This window comes from Schistocerca nitens, chromosome 7, assembly GCF_023898315.1.
Source record: "Schistocerca nitens isolate TAMUIC-IGC-003100 chromosome 7, iqSchNite1.1, whole genome shotgun sequence".
Lineage (NCBI taxonomy): Eukaryota > Metazoa > Arthropoda > Insecta > Orthoptera > Acrididae > Schistocerca > Schistocerca nitens.
The window spans coordinates 120,539,260-120,559,265 of NC_064620.1; the positions used below are offsets into that span (position 1 = coordinate 120,539,260).

General features: G+C 44.0%; 1 protein-coding gene across 1 annotated transcript in view; it reads right to left on the reverse strand.

The window, feature by feature from the left end:
* Positions 1 to 2,553: 2,553 nt before the first annotated feature.
* LOC126194772 (selenoprotein N-like) overlaps positions 2,554 to 20,006 on the reverse strand; it is a 145,112-nt gene continuing 127,659 nt past the window's right edge. Inside the window, exons 7-10 of the mRNA XM_049933061.1 lie at positions 13,241 to 13,338; positions 8,788 to 8,997; positions 3,056 to 3,213; positions 2,554 to 2,972 (exon numbers count right to left, since the gene is read on the reverse strand). Of these exons, the coding sequence (XP_049789018.1) occupies positions 8,893 to 8,997; positions 13,241 to 13,338 (203 nt within the window). The 3' untranslated portion in view covers positions 2,554 to 2,972; positions 3,056 to 3,213; positions 8,788 to 8,892. The remainder of the gene's footprint in view (positions 2,973 to 3,055; positions 3,214 to 8,787; positions 8,998 to 13,240; positions 13,339 to 20,006) is intronic.

Here is a 20,006-nt window from a genome sequence, read left to right on the forward strand (position 1 = left end):
CTAACCTTACATCCACGGAAAGAATCGCAATCCACCACCTAAAAACTGATCCTGACCTTATAATCCTACTTGCTGACAAAGGCTCCACAACTGTTGTTTAGAACTGCAAGGATTACCTGGCAGGACTCTGCCAGCTGTTAGATTCATCCACCTATAAATCCTGCCACAGTGACCTCACTCTAAAAATCCAACAGGATTTCCAGTCTCTCCTCAAATCCTTAGGCCCATCCCAGAGTCCATCTCTTTCCTCACCCCTACCACTTCCAGCACTCCTACCTTCTACGCTTCCTAAAGACCATAAACCCAACCACCCAGGCACCCCATGGCAGCCAGATGCTGTGCCCCCACTGAGATAATCTCTGCACTTCTAGACCAACACCCTCAGCCCATTACCCACAAAAGATAACAATATAATACTATATAAAATAATCCGATATGAAAGATAACAACCATTTCCTCCACCGACTCTCCACAGTTCCTGTTCCTTTACCATATGGTGCCTGCTCTTCACTACTGATGCCATCTCCCTTCACACTAACATCCCTAATGCCCACAGCCTTACAGCTATTGAATCATCATATTTCCCAATGCTCAATGGATTCTAAACCAACAACCTCCTTCCTAGTCACCATTACCAACTAAATCCTCACACATAATTACTTCACCTAAAGGCATTACCTACAAACAAATCCAGGATACAGCTAATGGCACCCACATGACACCATCCTATCCCAACCTATTCAAGGGCCATCTAGAGGAATCCTTCCTAAACACCCAGAATCCCAAACCCCTCACCTGGTTCATATTCATTGATGACATATGCGTGATCTGCATCGACAAGCCACCTACCTTGACGTTGACCACCTCAGAGATGGTTACATCAGTACCTCTATCCATACCAAACCAACCAAAAGCAATACCTCCATTTCGCCAACTGCCACACATTCCATACCATGAAGTCCCTTTCATACAGCCAAGCCACCCATGGCAATCACATCTGCAGTGATGACTGGTCCCTCTTGAAGTATATCAAGGATCTCATTGAGGGCTTTACAGACCGTAATTATCCTCCCAGCCTTTTAAAAATAACAGATCCCCCAAGCCTTATCTTTCCAGTCATCCACCATCTCCCAAAGTCTCACTGTACTGCCACAGATAAGCATTCCCCTTGTGACTCAGTACCACCCAAGACTGGAGCAACTGAGTTACATTCTCTGACAGGGCTTCAACTACCTCTCATCATGCTCTAGAATTAGAAAAGTCCTACCCTCTATCCCTCCCACCCCTCCCACAGTGGTATTCCTCTGCCCACTGAACCTACACAATATCCTCATCCTCCCTTACACAACCCCTGCTCTGGCTCATATTCCTGTAATATGACCTCCCCCCCCCTCCCACCACCACCACCACCACCACCACCACCACCACTACAACCACCACAACCACAACCACCACCTACTCCATTCCAGTCACAAATATTACCTATCCCATCAAAGGCAGAGCTATGAGTGAAACCAGACATGCAATCTAAAAGCTAAGCTGCAACCACTGTGCTGCATTTTACTTGAACATGACAGCCAACAAGCTGGCTGTCTGCATGAATGGCCAACGATAGAATGTGGCCAGGAAACAACTGGACCACTCTACTGCTGAGCACACTACCCGTCATTTCAATAACTACTTCACAGCCTGTGCCATTAGGATCCTTTCCACGATCACCAGATTTTTCTAAATTTCAGAGGTGGGAACTCTTCCTGCATTATATCCTACATTCCTGTAACCCCCCTGCCTTCAAGCTTCATTAGTCATTGTACTTACCTGTCTAGAGTCTTCCCTGTTCTCATTCCAGCATTACACAGCCCTCTATTCCACCAATGCACCCAGCCTTTTTACTTCTCCACTTTTCTGCTACCCCCTCCCCCCCCTTTCCCTGCTCTTCGCCTAACCTCCTGACTGCACCTAGCTACCCTATTCTCCCTCCGCCTCGTCCCTGCATGCTCCCACTAGCAGCACTTTACCGTCACCCAGCCTCCTCCTTACGTCCATCTGGTTGCCTCTCCAATCATGTGATGCTGCTCTCTCCCATCATGCACTCCTGTTGCTCATAGTCTAGTCTAGCTTCAGCTGCCAGAGACTGTGGTCATGTGTGTGTGAGCCACATTTGTGTGTGTGTGTGTGTGTGTGTGTGTGTGTGTGTGTATGTGTGTGTGTGTGTGTGTGTGCGTTTTTTGTGTTTGTGCGTTTTTGACAAAGGCCTTGCTGGCCAAAAGCTCATTTTGTGACAGCCATTTTGTTGTACCTATCTGCGACTCAGCATCTCCGCTATATGGTGAGTAGTGTGTGTTCAGCCAAAAGCATACCTGTTGAGCACTCTTTCAGTTGTGTCTGTCTGTGACTCAACATCTGCACTCGTAAATGATGAGTAGGAATCTATCCTTTTCATGATTTCTACATTTAAATAATTTAAGACAAAAATAACAACTCACTGAATAGTAGAAGCATTGAGTTGTATAGATTACCATTAATAAGCTAAGAAAACACAGTTTAATGCTCTTTTTGTTTACTAAAATAATTTATTATACCCACTGTACAACGTATACAAAATACATTTTGTGTGTTTGCAGATGGTACAATTTTTACAACATCGTACCTTGACTCAACTCATCAGAGCTTTATAGCCAGGTAGTCATACACTACCATCATGCAACACAACCTCTGTGCATATTAACATATATCCGAGATTCATCATTTGAAAACAGTCATTCTTGTGCTAATGATAAGTCAGTCCATCACACAGTAACACTTTTTCCAATTCATACTGACTAGAAAATAATTTACATTTTAAGTCACTTATGCTGAATGTGCTCAACAGCCTCATACTAATTCAAAATTTACATTAATGTATTATGTTCACTGAATCGAGGCTTTCTAATAAGAACTTGTGGTAGACATACTCAGCAGGATCTTGATGTCTGGAAAAAGACAGAAAGAAAAAAGTTTTGGTATACTAATTAAAAATTAACATGTTATCTGCGTGGGGATTTTAATTTGTTACCTGTCCCATTTCATATCTGGCATTATACTGTCCAATATATCATTTGCGTTTAGAATGCCGATGACTGTTCCATTTGGCATCATAATCTCTGTTGTTACTGGAAAGGAGTATTTGGAAAGCAGTTCTTCAGCTTCTCTCATGCCAGCAGCAGAAAGTTCCTGCAAAATAATTAGTTAGGAGTCTGATCTTGTTAACTTAAATAATGTGTTCTTGATATAAGTACCTCTCAGAATTGATTGCTTGGTTATTTTGGTTTATGGTGTTTGATGTTACAGTCATCAGTGACTTAGTGAATAAAAATTCCACATGAGCTCTGATCAGAAAACAAATTAATCATGGCCACCTAACACTGGCTCTACTATATTGAGGATTGTGTGAAGTTCAGTATAAAATTTTTTAATTTTGCCTGAGGACTTGAAGCAAACCGCAATTCAGGTATCCTCCATTGTGTAAACTTGAACAGAAAGCGATCTGGAGTACAGGCTTTGGTGTGCTCTACTTAATGGTGGTGGTGGTGGTGGTGGTGGTGGTGGTGATGATGATGATGATATGAATTTAAATATCCTTCTGAAAGCATTCAGGAAAATGGAATTGAAACAAAAGCAGATGAAATCAAATGTCAAAAGATAGAAAATGCGTACTGAGTCACCCAAGATATCTAAGAGGGGAAATGTATCTTAAAAACAAACAAAATTAAGACATTACAATACAATAATTAATCCAGAGTGCCTCTACACATCAGAAACACTAATTTTGAACAGTAAAACAAACAATGAAAACACTGAGAAAACAGGATGCAAAGTCTTAAGAAAAACTTGGTTATTTTATATCAACTGTGAGGCAAATGGGAAATCAAGCAGTATGCAACTATCCATAGCAAGATTAGAAAATGCAGGTTAAGATTCTATGGGCATATTAAAAGAAACAAAAGTGTTATTTCACACATCCATCCCACACGATGCCCGAACCCATTCGCATATGCATTGAAACAGGTTGGACACAGTGCGTAGTCAGCAGCATGACAGACCCACAGAGTTTGGGAGATGGAGAGAATGCTCATCTTAGACTGATACAGTATTTATCAAGAGTAACTACTCCACTAACCAAATTTCTTGCTGAAACCAATTTCTTGCTTTAACAGCTCAACAGAATTTTATCACTATGTGATTAAGAGAACTATATCAACAAAGCTTGTAGATCCCTTTGGAGTTACCATTTCCCAGCAAGCTGGAGGAAAATTAGGTAGCCTGTAAGATCACAAGAGGACAGTAGAAAGAGCTTAGTACAGTAGTGATAGAGTCACGGTGCGGTGAGGCACCAAGAGGTGCAGTGATGAGGTATTGCACCATGTGCAACTACACCCATGTACAACTATCCAGAGATACTTAGAAGTACAGAGGTACTGTTGATCCAGACTCCTTCTCCAAGGAAGATTGTGCCTTTACTTATTGGGCTGCTTTGGTCATTGACTATTTCATAGGTAAAGATACGCATCATATGTCATGGACAATTTAGACTCCAGAACTAACTCCTGTAAAGCATGTCAACATTCACAGGGTGGCAAAGACAGGGAGGGGGAGGTGGAGGGGAAACCACCATTATGGAGTCTTTCTTAGCTCTAAGCATGTTCTCATAAATAGGATTGACTACCAAAAGGCTTGAGCATCTCATTTTGATACCAGAAATATCGTGTTGAATCGGTAACCACGACACCTTTTAACCACTTTCTTTTCTCTCAAATCACTGTTTTTCGTGGTGTGTTTTAAGGTTTAAACCCAAGTTGACAATTTCAGATTATAACTTAATTTGGATGATGGTGTCCACTATGTCCTTCCCCCATGTGGCTGTGACATCATTCTTTGAAGCACATGTCTCTATTGTGTTTTCCAGCTTTGATGGATGAGATCACAGGCACACCTTGGCAGGTTCAATGTCAATTCTAAAGCCTTATTTGCACTGAAATCTCCATCCCTGTTTGTAATGTTTCCCAATATCATTATGTTGATATATTCCTTAATTACACTGCATCAGATACTTTGATCCTGTACAGTGACACCAGTTTTGTCATATTTAATGATTGTATTCCTGGTTGTATTTGGTAATGGTTGATTTGCTTGCCTATGTGAAGTGTGTTTCATATGTTCCTTAGTTTTTTTAAACAATGGAAACTCCAGGTAGGAATATAAAAAAATGTAGGAAAAGACAAATTGCTGCTTACTGTACAGACTTAACAAATGTCTTCTTTACTGTAAGTATCAACCTGTCTTTTCTGACATTGTTATTTTTTCCTCAACTGGTTTTGGTGCTCTGTTATATATTCAACCCAACACACTGGCAACAAATGTGGTGTATACCTGGTATTTGGAGATCTGGATCATCTTTAATGTCACCATTGTTGGAAGGAGTTAAATGCATTTAGAGAACTTACCACAGTACACTACCTATGTAAACATTTCTAAAATGTCTGCTTGTGTCTGTATATGTGTGGATGGATATGTGCGTGTCCTTTTTTCCCCCTAAGGTAAGTCTTTCCGCTCCCGGGATTGGAATGACTCCTTACCCTCTCCCTTAAAACCCACATCCTTTCGTCTTTCCCTCTCCATCCCCTCTTTCCTGATGAGGCAACAGTTTGTTGCGAAAGCTTGAATTTTGTGTGTGTGTTTGTGTTTGTTTGTGTGTCTGTCGACCTGCCAGCGCTTTCGTTCGGTAAGTCACATCATCTTTGTTTTTACATATATTTCTAAAGATTAGGGTATATAAGCAACCCATGTTTTTTTTCTCTGTTCTTGATCTCAGTCTCCTTCACAGGAATTCTTGAAATTGTCCACAATGATTAGTTAATCAAAATACCCATTTCTTCTGTACACTATTCCTATGTCTTGTGTTCTGTGCCAAGGCTCTTCTTACCTGATATGGATGGAGCTCTACTTTCATAAAGGGAAGAAAATCAAATTGATTAATTACACCATATGAATAAAACAACTCTGAAGAGGGATCATAAAATAAGAGTCCAACACGGTTTATTACTAGGGCCCCTCTTGTTCCTGAACTTTAAAAATGACAGTCCATTAACTTAAAAGGACTGTTTAAAAGTGTGATGTTTTCTGATGACAGAAACATACTAATCAAGACCCAGAACTCAGTTATATGACAATAGTGCAGATGATGCTGAAGAGGGCTACAACTGGTTCACAGGTAATGTAACAGGCATTAAGGATTGAAACTCCTGGTAGGAATATCAAAAATGCAGGAAAAGGCAGATTGCCACTTGCCATAAAGAAGACATGTTAAGTTGCTGACAGGAAAATTAAAAGACACTTATGCACAGCTTTCAGCCATAGCCTTCTTCAGAAAAAGAGAAACGCACACCATTCATTCACACAAGCAAGATCACATCACGCGCACATAAATGCCAACTGGTGTGTTTCTCTTTTGCTGATGATGGCGATGGCCAAAAGCTTTGCATAAGCATCTCAGTTTTGCCTGTCTGCAATTTAACATATCATCTTTACGGTAAGTAGCAATCTATCTTTCCCTACACTGTTGATTATTTTACATAGATCAAAGGTATCTTCAAGGATAATTCAATTAAAGTAAATTAAGTATTCAGTATAAGTCACTTGTAAAATTGCTGTGTAAAGTAGATAGTAAGTAGATAGTATCTTGCAGAGCCCTCTTCAAAGATCTTGGAATTCTTACAACCACTCCCAAACAAATATTCTCATGACTAGCATTTTTGTTAGAAATAAGAATTTGTTTCAGATGATTTTGCTGTAGAAAAACAAAAGAAGATAGGAAAATAATGTCTAACAGGAAGACATTTACAGGAACTTGCTATGTTAATATACATTATTAATATTTCAGTGAAATGTAAGCAAAAAAGGTTGTCCAATAACCAGAAGAGTGGCATGTGGTTATGTGCCACTCATCAATTGTCTAAAAAGGAGTAATCACCTACCCTCATGTTTGTTTATTTAGTATTGTGTAACATATTATATACAACCAAATTTAAAAAGCCAATTAATAATTTGGAATTCCCAAAGAGTGCTTGTGATTAGACAGATTATGAATATTACTTTATACACTACTGGCCATTAAAATTGCTACACCAAGAAGAAATGCAGATGATAAACGGGTACTCATTGGACAAATATATTATACTAGAACTGACATGTGATTACATTTTCATGCAATTTGGGTGCATAGATCCTGAGAAATCAGTACCCAGAACAACCACCTCTGGCCGTAATAACGGCCTTGATATGCCTGGGCATTGAGTCAAACAGAGCTTGGATGGCGTGTACAGGTACAGCTGCCCATGCAGCTTCAACACGATACCACAGTTCATCAAGAGTAGTGAATGGCGTATTGTGACGAGCCAGTTGCTTGGCCACCATTGACAAGACGTTTTCAATTGGTGAGAGATCTGGAGAATGTGCTGGCCAGGGCAGCACTCGAACATTTTCTGTATCCAGAAAAGCCTGTACAGGACCTGCAACATGAGGTCATGCATTATCCTGCTGAAATGTAGGGTTTCGCAGGGATCGAATGAAGGGTAGAGCCATGGGTCATAACACATCTGAAATGTAACGTCCACTGTTCAAAGTGCCGTCAATGCAAACAAGAGGTGACCGAGACGTGTAACCAATGGCACCCCATACCATCACGCCGGGTGATACGCCATATGGTGATGACAAATACATGCTTCCAAAGTGCGTTCACCATGATGTCGCAAAACACGGATTCGACCATCATGATGCTGTAAACAGAACCTGGATTCATCCGAAGAAATGACGTTTTGCCATTCGTGCACCCAGGTTCGTCATTAAGTACACCATCGCAGGCGCTCCATTCTGTGATGCAACATCAAGGGTAACCGCAGCCATAGTCTCCGAGCTGATAGTCCATGTTACTGCGAACGTCGTCGAACGGTTCGTGCAGATGGTTGTTGTCTTGCAAACGTCCCCATCTGTTGACTCATGGATCGAGACATGGCTGAACGATCTGTTACAGCCATGTGGATAAGATGCCTATCATCTCGACTGCTAGTGATACGAGGCCATTGGGATCCAGCACAGCGTTCCGTATTACCCTCCTGAACCCACCGATTCCATATTCTGCTAACAGTCATTGGATCTCAACCAACGAGAGCAGCACTGTCACAATACCACAAACCACAATCGCTATAGGCTACAATCCGACCTTTATCTAAGTCGGAAATGTGATGGTACGCATTTCTCCTCCTTACACGAGGCATCACAACAACGTTTCACCAGGCAACGCCGGTCAACTGCTGTTTGTGTATGAGAAATCAGTTGGAAACGTTCCTCATGTCAGCATGTTGTAGGTGTCGCCACCGGCGCCAACCTTGTGTGAATGCTCTGAAAAGCTAATCATTTGCACATCACATCTTCTTCCTGTTGGTTAAATTTCGCATCTGTAGCACGTCATCTGTGTGGTGTAGCAATTTTAATGGCCAGTAGTGTGTGTTGATGCTGAAAAAAGTTATTTCTATTTTCTAAAGACAAATATAAATGAGATACTGCCAGAATCCTTCATTTTGTAGTAAACTGAACTTTTAAATTCATTGTGTTGTCGTTTTTCATAATTTTTCTCCTAAATGTATATCATCAACATGACTATATTTTTACTACTCAAACCTAGGAAATCAGATCTCAATTATCTTTTGTCTGCTAAATTCTGCAATTGTAAAAGTTATGACAATCATTTACCTTCAGATCAGCTACAAGTGCCCAAGAACTTATGAAATGTTTCTTGAGTGTGTCCATGACAGAAGAAGCAGACAGTGCACCTTCTCTCAAGGACCGACCCGAGCCTCAGCACGACTGGTCATCTAGGACACCCCAGAGAACAATGCAGTGTAACGGCTTTTGCGTCAGCTGAGAGAGCACCACTGCTTCCTTAATGGGATGATATTTGACCTATTGCATGACCACATTAATCAGGCATTAGAAAGAGGAACACATAAAAATAAACATTACATAAAACAGGCAATTCAAAGTGTGAATGTTAAATATCAAACTGAAATCATGTGATATAAAAGAAGAGTGACTACCTTAAGAGACAACCAACTTTTACAGGTCTGACAGACATGAACAGAAAAGTGTTAAGAGCTTCTTTCATTCTTAAAAATTCTCATTCACAGGAGAAGATGAAAGAAAATATCAAGAAAATATCTAAAGTAAAGAAAGGAAGGGAAAGATACTAAATCCTAGAGAGAGAAAAGCTGTTGAGAGGCTCCACGGTACTGAATGATCTGCAGGCAATAACTAGCTCAAAGAGAAGAAATAAATCATGGAGTGCCTACAAGAGCATAAAAGAAAGTGCAGCTGTTTTGCTTTACAAGTTTTTGGGTTTGAAACCGAATTATTTTCTTCTCATAATATTTTGATAACTTCCCTAGTTGGCTTCCTTAGCTGTTAATACAGATTTTGTTGCCTGCTGTGTGGACTATGTGTTGTGCACTTAACTAGTGACTGTCTCCTGACAATGACAAAGGAAAAGTTTCTCAGGAACTTTACATGAAACAAAAACCAATGCCAAACCATAAAATAATGTTATAAGTAAGGAAAACATATTACGACAGTATCCTTTACCAAAAAGTCTTAATTTTGAGCAGAGGGGAGTGTGAGCGTGAGCGTTTCACCAGGGTTTAAGCAAACTGAGTGCAGGATCAAATGTTTTACATACATTAAAGCCTGTTTTCTTTGTAATTAAATTATCTGCCATTCTAATCTCTAGTGCCTCCTTTATTGCACAGCCCCTGATGGAAAATGTTGACAGTAACCTCAGAATTTCTCATATGATATAGTTACTGGTAATGAAGTTTATCTGAAACATGCTGCACAATTATTCGGTCAGATCTTTGAAGGATTTTGAAGTGGTACAAAAACTGGCCACTTGCATTAAATGTTAAAAAAATTAGAATTATGCACTTAAAAAAATGGAAAAATGTAGCATCCTGTGACCACAATACATTGATACTGGTTCCATACATTTTGTAATGATGTGGAACATGTCAGTTTAACATAAGATTTCATTACACACTATTATTATTATTACAGTTTCTACTTCATAGCTAAAAATTCATCTATTGAGTAGAAGGAGTTGTCATTCAGAAATTCTTTTAATTTGTTTTTAAATGTTGGTCAGCTATCTGTTGGACTTTTAATGCTATGTGGAAATGAACAAAGATTTTTGTGGCAGCATAATTCATCCCTTTCTATTCCAAAGTCAGATTTAACCCACAATAGTGAAGATCATTCTTTTTTCTAGTTCATGGAAGTATGTATCGTCTATGCAACTAACTGAAAGCAGTTTGTTTATTGCCATACACATTTTGCAGAGTCCATATGCAGAACCACTTAATTTTCTGAAAGACATTATTTACAATTTCTTGATACCTCACCAGTTAGAGGACTCTGCTGATTTTTGCCGACTATCTGTACTGTTAATTTCAGCCTTCTGCATTCTTTAACTTAAATATGAATTAAACCATTCTTGCACTGTCCCGTTCATGCCACAATATCTAAGTTTATCTAGATGAATGTCATGATCCACACAGTCAAAAGTCTTTGAGAGTTCACAAAATATCAAAATGGGTGATGCTTGGTTATTCAGAGCATATAACATTTGCTCAGCAAAAGCATATATTGCATTTTCTGTTGAAAAGCCTTTCTGAAAACCAAACTGACATTTTTCAATACTTCATTTTTACAAATATGTGAACCTACTCTTGAATACATTACTTTTTCAAGAATTTTGGATAAAGCTGTCAGAAGTGAGACTGGGCAGTAGTTGTTAGCATCAGACCTATTCCCTTTGTTATGCAGTGATTTAACAATAGTATATTTTAGACTTATCTGAAAAAATTGCCCTGTTTCAGTGAGTTACTACATTATGTGGCTGAGAATCCTACTTATTTGTTGGGGACAAGCTTTTAGTACTCTGCTGGAAATGCCATCAATTCCATGTGAACTTTTACTTTTCCTAATTTCAGTAGAAGAGGAGAATTATAACAGGAATCAGTCAATTACTACAAATACCTGGGTGTAACAATTTATGGGGACATGAAATAGAAATATCAGACAGAATGGCAAGGAAATTCCTGGCAGAATGTAAATAAATTAGGAGTAAAGGAGACAACTCACCAGATATTGGAAGTGTTGACTCGTTGACAGGCACACAAAAAGGAATTAAAACCTTGCTACTTGCTAGCTTTTGGACTAATCCTTTAAGAAGCTAGAGTTCACCTACAATGCGCACATGTGACCCCCCCCCCCCCAAACACACACACACATGCACCACTGTGCGCGTGCGTGCGCGTGTGCGAGCGCGTGCGCGTGCGGCTGCACGTGCTCGCATGCGCCTGCGTGTTACTACATTGTGCTAGGAGCACACAATGTCTGCAGTTCTATGATGTGCAGTTCAACAGGTAGGCTGGGGTGAGGGGTTCTGTTGTGTTGTGTGAGCAGAAGGAGAAAAAGAGATTGGAAGGGATGGCTGACAGCTTGAAACGAAGCGTCAAGTGTACAGGATAGTGATGTGATACACAGGCACCGGGGACAATGGTTTTGTGCGATGCACAGTAACATGGAGGAGTGGATTTGGAGGGGGTGCAGAACGGCATTTTATGTGGGAATTACCACCAACCAGCTGTCCATCAGAATGAAAGGCCACCTCCAAACTGCGGCAAAGAGTAGAGTTGACCACCCGGTTACAGAACACAACATGCTCAGTTCAATCGCTGCTTCACACCCAATGCCATCTGTATCCTTTCCCCAGCAACAGATTTTCTGGACTTTGTAGATGGGAGTTACCCTTATAACTCTTCTTTTACTACAGTAATCCTCATGGTCTCAACCCCAGCTAAGACACAGCACCCATATCCTGTACCATCCAGTCCCTGCTTCCCCTGTCCAGCACCCATCCCAATCCACTCCTCCACGTCATCATCGTCACAGTGACATATTAACTCACTGGCTCCAGTGCTTGTCTACCGCATTCCTATTTGGTACATGTGCTACCTCTCCCTTACCCCTTTTTACTTACTGAACTTCGGGGAGAGAGAGAGAGAGAGAGAGAGAGAGAGAGAGAGAGAGAGGAGAAATTCACCTGTGAACTCCTAGCTCAAGAACTCATCCACAAGCTAGCAAAGTTCCCATGGCCTCACCTCACCTTTTCCCTTCTCTATCCTGTCCACATCACTCCTCCTCTATTCAAAATCATGTAGTGTCTTCTCCCCCTCCCCTCTCTCTCCTCCACCCCCCCCTCAATTCAACCACTCTCCCCCTCCCTTTCTCTCTCTTCATCTTCACCTTCACCTTTCTCTTCTCTTCTTTTTTCCTCATTCCCCTCAGTTCTCCCCTCTCCCTCTTCCTACATCTCCATACTTTTTTTCATCTTGTTATGGTGCCACAAAGTCATATGTTCAAAGACTTGCCTCTTTCCCACTACTGCCTCTCTAACTCCTTCCCTCCCCCCATCAGCTAAGGCAACTGTTTTCAATAATCCTGTGTCAGTGATTAGTCTTCCTGTGGTCATGAGCGTGTGCATTTGGGTATCAATGTGGTTGTGTGTGTGAATGGGTCTACTAATGTTAGAAAAAGAGCTAGTGCTTGAAAGCTAGTGTGAACGCAGTTTTCCATTACATGTTTCAGTGCTCCACTCATCAGTCCACAATGGGTGAGCAGTTGCCTTCCCCTGATTTTACATATTGTTCTGTCCAGCAATTTTCATTATTCTTTTACATCTTTTTAAAACTGTTCTTATAGTCTGTCCAACATATAACGTGCCACTTTTTTCCTTTTTTCTTGTTTGATTCATCTTAAATTTTTGAGACATTATTTTACTGTTTGATAGTGTATGCAAACAATAACTAGGATGGCAAACAGCACGTCCACATCACAGTTTGGTTAGAGTCGAAACAATGAGCAACAAAACGTGCAGTTGACAACTGAGGAAGACACCTGTAATGTCAAAAATTGTAACAAAGTTGCTGTAGGAATGGATTTCAGAAAGATAATTTGTGCATCTGCTGGAAACTGTAATAAAAATGTTTCTTCCATTATACTTTAGTTAGCTTATCAAATTTCTACAAAATTTGCATATATTTGCTAGTCCTGTGTTCAACGCATATTGAACATGCTACCTTACATTACACACCTCTTTAAAAGGGAACATGGCTTTTTCAAGCATATCTTCAGCATCTTCATCTGATATTTGTTGATCCCATTCCACTTCAGATGGTGTCAGTTGCTGCTCTGCAACATAAGAATATGGCAGTTAATTGCAAATCACACTGAACTTCAGAGAATAACCATAATTAAGAAATACAGATTTTTTTAAAAACTGATGAAAACATAGAGATATATTGTCTTCTCAGTTATTGGAATGACATTCCTGTTTACATGTCCAAACTATGAAAATAAAATTCATTAAAAACCTTCCGGGTGTGCTGCTGCATCGTCACATACAATACTAAAATAACTGATGTTTCAAATTTGCAACAGCAGCCTTTTTTAGAGACGGTTTATGCTGCAATTCTGTCAGTCTCATAAGACCACCAATTTACATTTTCTAAGTTTCTACTGGCCTTAAAATATCATTGGTTTTAGTGAAATGGAGTTAGGGGAAGGTATGCGAACCTGTTCTTGTTGATAATTAGTAGCTTATTGTGAACTGGCAACAAGCTTGTGCAGGCAGTGCTTTCCTACTGGTAGTCACAGAAATTTGATGATTTAATGACAGTTCTATGTGGTCAGTTTATGTAAGCAGTCGTCGTAATCTCCAGTGAGTCCTCTGTGCAATGACCACATATGGCTCATGGTACTGGGATTGCTGGCAGGATGCAGACAGAGGAAATTAAACAGAGCAGTGGCTGGTAACACACTTACGTCAAGGGCATTGGCAAAAGTGTGGCCAACATGCTTTATGAGGAGGTATCAGACCAATTTTCCAGAGCTGCCACAGAATCCAGGATTTGGTACGATCTGCTAATGATGCTGTAATAATCTTTTCCACGCTGCAGGTGCATACCAGGTATACTGTGTGTAGTGTGAGCTAGGTGGGGGTAACTACTAGATCTTTCAGCACCCACATGGAAGTACACTAATGGTAAGTTTGATTGGGGCAGTGCAATAGGCTGGTTCTGGCAGAACACCATCTCTCTAGTAAGTTCGAGGAAGCCCGAGTGCTTGTGAGACAGCTGTAGATGCTCACACCACTTAAGAGGTAAAATTCTCGTCTTTAAGTAGCCTAAGAATCTCAACAGCTGATTGCCAGCAATTTCAGTATGATGAACCACAAATAGTCGCTATTCAGTGTCCTCACCAGGCACTGCCACAATTATCTCAAATTGTCAAGACAAAGCTGGCTGGCATAATATTCCTATGACTACAGTGTCTCCAAAAGCATGCTGCCTTTTTTGAGTAGGATCAGCAAGTTTCTTAATCCATGGTTAGTTTCCTATACATCCCCTCCCTCTGTTCTGACTAACGAGTGGAATTCTGGAGCCAATAAAAATGAACATAATTGTCATTGGTGCTTTTATGACAATGGTAGAAAAAACAATACACTGAACTACCCACTGCCAGCAAAAATGCAGTGATGAGGATAGCAACAAGACAACCAAAATTTCAGTTATTTTAGTGAAATTGATACAAGGTACAGAAGCCTGCATAATAGTAGTAGTAGTAGTAGTAGTAGTAGAAGTAGTAGAAGTAGTTGTTGTTATTGTCGTCTTCAGTCCTGAGACCGGTTTGATGCAGCTCTCCATGCTACTCTATCCTGTGCAAGCTTCTTCATCTCCCAGTACCTACTGCAGCCTACATCCTTCTGAATCTGCTTAGTGTATTCATCTCTTGGTCTCCCTCTACGATTTTTACCCTCCACCCTGCCCTCCAGTACTAAATAGGTGATAGTTATAGTTCTAAAAAAGGAAATAACTGAAGGGTTGATTAAAGTGGAAAGTAACGGAGGGGGCTCAAATATTGAGAAAACGAAACACAAAAGATGTGATTCTACTGTCAAATGAGGACAGGATCTAAAAGAAACCAAACAAAAGTTAACAACAATACAGGGAATGAAATTTGAATTAAAATGATAAATAACTTATGAAGTAGAGAAGAAATGGTTGGCTGAGAAAAGGGACCAGAGAGACAGATAGAGAGAGAGAGAGAGACAGACAGCGAGAGAGAGACAGATAGCGAGAGAGAGAGAGAGAGAGAGAGACAGACAGCGAGAGAGACAGATAGCGAGAGAGAGAGAGAGAGAGAGAGAGAGAGAGAGAGAGAGAGAGAGAGAGTGAGAGTGAGACAGACAGCGAGAGAGACAGATAGCGAGAGAGAGAGAGAGAGAGAGAGAGAGAGAGACAGACAGACAGCGAGAGAGACAGATAGCGAGAGAGAGAGAGAGAGAGAGAGAGAGAGAGAGAGAGAGAGAGAGAGACAGACAGACAGACAGACAGCGAGAGAGACAGATAGCGAGAGAGAGAGAGAGAGAGAGAGAGAGAGAGACACAGAGGGGGGGGCGCGATAGAGGGGGGCGGGGGCTGCGAGAGAGGGGGGCGGGGGCGGTGAGAGAGGGGGGGACGGTGGGGGGCAAGAGAGGGGGGACGGTGGGGGGCGAGAGAGGGAGGACGGTGGGAGGCGAGAGAGGCGGGGACGGTGGGGGGCGAGAGAGGGGGGACGGTGGGGGGCGAGAGAGGGGGGACAGTGGGGGGTGAGACAGGGGGGGCGGTGGGGGGCGAGAGAGGGTGGGACGGTGGGGGGCGAGAGGGGAGGGGACGGTGGGGGGCGAGAGAGGGGGGACGGGGGGCGAGAGAGGGGGGACGGGAGGGCCGAGAGAGGGGGACGGGGGGGGGGCGAGAGAGGGGGGACGGGGGACGGGAGAGGGGAGATGGGGGGCGGGAGAGGGGGGACGGGGAGCGGGAGAGGGGGGGACGGGGAGCGAGAGAGGAGCGGCGGGGCGAGAGAGGGGGTGGATGGGGGGGCGATAGAGAGGGGGAGAGTGGGGGGGCGAGAGAGAGGGGAGAGTGGGGGGCGAGAGAGAGGGGGGCGAGAGAGAGGGGGGCGTGGGGGGCGAAGGAGAGGGTGGCGTGGGGGGGCGTGGGGGGCGAAGGAGAGGGGGCGTGGGGGGGTGAAGGAGTGGGGTGCCTGGGGGGCGCAGGAGAGGGGTGAGTGGGGGGGCGAAGGAGAGGGGCGAGTGGGGGGGGCGAAGAAGGGGGGCGAGTGGCGGGGGGCGAGAGAGGGGGGCGAGAGAGAGGGGCGAGTGGGGGGGCGAGAGAGAGGGGCGAGTGGGGGGGCGAGAGAGAGGGGCGAGTGGGGGGGCGAGAGAGAGGGGCGAGTGAGGGGGCGAGAGAGAGGGAAGAGTGGGGGGCGAGAGAGAGGGGAGAGTGGGGGGCGAGAGAGAGGGGAGAGTGGGGGGCGAGAGAGAGGGGAGAGTGGGGGGCAAGGGAGAGGGGGAAAGTGGGGGGCGAGAGAGAGGGGAGAGTGGGGGGCGAGAGAGGGGTGATTGGGGGGCGAGAGAGGGGTGAGTGGGGGGGGCGAGAGAGGGGCGAGAGAGGGGGGAGTGAGGGGGGGCGAGAGAGGGGGGAGTGGGGAGGGGGCGAGAGAGGGGGGAGTTGGGGCGAGAGAGGGGGAGTGGGGCGAGAGAGGGGGAGTGGGGCGAGAGAGGGAGTGGGTACGAGAGAGGGAGTGGGTACGAGAGAGGGGGGTGGAGAGGGGGAGAGAGGGAGGGTTTATTGTTGTTGTTGTTGTTGTTGCTGCTGTGGAAAGGGGGAGTGGGGGCGAGAGAGGGAGTGGGGGCGAGAGAGGGAGTGAGGGCGAGAGAGGGAGTGGGGGCGAGAGAGGGAGTGGGGGCGAGAGAGGGAGTGGGTACGAGAGAGGGGGGTGGTGAGGGGGGAGAGAGGGAGGGTTTATTGTTGTTGTTGTTGTTGCTGCTGCTGTGGAAAGGCATCTGAAGTTCTGCCATGTTTGACCTACATATACAGATGGACAGCAGTTGCAAGTTAGGCTGTGTCGTGTTTCTTTGTGTGTATATTTCATGATTAAGTACTGCCTGTTTTGGTGTTTTGTGGTTTATTTTATCTACTCTCTTTGCATCATATCAATTCTTCTGGCAATTTGATTTATTGTGTTCAGTTCTTACATGTAATCATGTTTATTCTTCAGTCTGTGTGGTATATATCTGAAGCTGGCTTCATTGTGAGTCATGAGGCGATTGGATTGGTTATGAATAATGGTGCTGCTGATTGTCAGTTTCCTGTAAATTGTGAACTCATATCTGTTGTTTCTCTTGCGGCTGGTGAGATCTAGAAAATTAAGTGTTTCATCTGTTTGTGTTTCAATGTTGAACTGTATTTATGTTTGGATGGTGTTTATGTACTCATGAAATTCTTTTATGTGAGGCTGCAATTCATCTATTAGGCAAACAATATTGTCTACATACCTGTACTAATATACTATTCTGTATGGTTTTGGTTTAGTATTTTGTTAAAGATTTGTTTTTCTTTCTGATTGAGGATAATGCCAGCTAGGAGGCCACTGATGGGGATCCCATATGCAGTCCGTCTTATCTTCTTGATAGTAAAATTTGCTGTTGAATGTGAAGTACTTTGGTATGGGATGACCCTGAGTATGGCTGATATTTCTTGTATGATTGTTGTCGGGATGTTTCCCTGTAGTTGGTAGTTTTGTTTCTATGATGTTGTCAGTTTCTCCTGTTGGAAAGTGTGCATACATGGAAATTGTGTCAAATGAAATTAATGCTGCTGTGTTTGGTATGTTTTATGTTTTCTTTTCTTATTTTTTCTCTATTAAGTCACTTGAGTTTGTTAGACTTCTGTTTTAGGTGCGTGTGTGCGCGCGTGCATGCGTGTGTGCGCGCATGTGTGCGTGTGCGCGCGTGCGTGCTAGTGCGCGGGCGTGCGCGTGGGTGTGTGCGTGTGCGCGGGTGTGTGCGTGTGCGTGTGCGCGTGCCAGTTTTTGTGGGCCTGTTTTGTGTGCCTGTGTTTTGCGAAGTAGTATGTTGATGCTTTGGTAAAGTTTATCAATGGACATATAGCAATTCCAGGTTGGTGACCTTTAGGCAGTGATTTTAAAGTGGTGGCGTTGGGATTTTTCTGCATCATTCTTTTAATCGGTGCGTCTTTAAAAATTGCGTCTTTGTTTTTCAGAGTTTTCTGTAAATCCCTTTGGTACTGGTTTGTTGTTTCACTTGATGTTGTTGCTTTGGATGAATTCTAATGTTTTGTCAATGTATTCCTGTTCTGTAAAATTTGAGTGTCTTTCCTGTTTTTGTTTTTTAGGTTTCTGTTAATTATTCCACATGCATGGCAGAATTTACTAAGCTTAATTTAAATATCTCTGCTGCAGCCATATGTCATTTCACATCCTAGTGCCCACACTGCTCTGTGGGAGTGAGACCTGGGTGATTACCAAGAAGCAAGGAAGCTTGATTCAGGCACGACGGTCGTGTGAAACCCAGATCGCGCTATTCGTCCACAAGACTCAGAGGGCCATAGACACGTGTTCCCAGGTAGATGCTGTGTTTCTTGACTTCTGCAAGGCGTTCAATACAGTTCCCCACAGTCGTTTAATGAACAAAGTAAGAGCATATGGACTATCAGACCAATTGTGTGATTGGATTGAAGAGTTCCTAGATAACAGATTGCAGCATGTCATTCTCAATGGAGAGAAGTCTTCCGTAGTATGAGTGATTTCAGGTGTGCCGCAGGTGAGTGTCATAGGACAATTGCTATTCACAATATACATAAATGACCTTGTGGATGACATCGGAAGTTCACTGAGGCTTTTTGCAGATGATGCTGTGGTGTATCGAGAGGTTGTAACAGTGGAAAATTGTACTGAAATGCAGGAGGATCTGCAGCGAATTGACACATGGTGCAGGGAATGGCAATTGAATCTCAATGTAGACAACTGTAATGTGCTGCGAATACATAGAAAGATAGATCCCTTATAATTTAGCTACAAAATAGCAGGTCAGCAACTGGAGTGATTTAAAATGGAATGATCATATAAAGTTGATCGTCTGTAAAGCAGATGCCAGACTGTGATTCATTGGAAGAATCCTAAGGAAATGCAATCCAAAAACATAGGAAGTAGGTTACAGTAGGCTTGTTCGCCCACTGCTTGAATACTGCTCAGCAGTGTGGGATCCGTACCGGATAGGGTTGATAGAAGAAACCATCAACATCGTAGAATCCAAAAACATAGGAAGTAGGTTACAGTAGGCTTGTTCGCCCACTGCTTGAATACTGCTCAGAGAGAGGGGGGACGGGGTGGGCGAGAGAGGTGGGTACGGGGGGGGGGCGGGAGAGGGGGGAGTGTAGAGACGAGAGAGGGAGGAGTTGGGGGGCGAGAGAGGGGGGAGTTGGGGGGGCGAGAGAGGGGGGAGTTGGGGGGGGGGGCGAGAGAGTGGGGAGTTTGGGGGGCGAGAGAGGGCGGAGTTGGGGGGGGTCGAGAGAGGCGGGAGTTGGGGGGGGGTCGAGAGAGGCGGGAGGTGGGGGGGGGGTCGAGAGAGGCGGGAGTCGGGAAGGGGGGCGAGAGAGGCGGGAGCTGGGGGGGGCGAGAGAGGGGGGTGTTGGGGGGGGTCGAGAGAGGCGGGTGTTGGGGGGGCGAGAGAGGGTGCGTTGGGGGGGGGCGAGAGATGGGGGTGTTGGGGGAGGCGAGAGAGGGGGGTGTTGGGGTGGGTGCGAGACAGTGGGTTGTTGGGAGGGGCGAGAGAGGGGGAGTGGGGGGGCGAGAGAGGGGGCAGTGGGGGGGGCGAGAGAGGGGGAGTGGGGGGGCGAGAGAGGAGGGAGTGGGGGGGCGAGAGAGGGGTGAGTGAGGAGGCGAGAGATGGCGGAGCGGGGGGGCGAGAGAAGGGGGAGTGGCGTGGTGAGAGAAGGGGGAGTGGGGGGGGCGAGAGA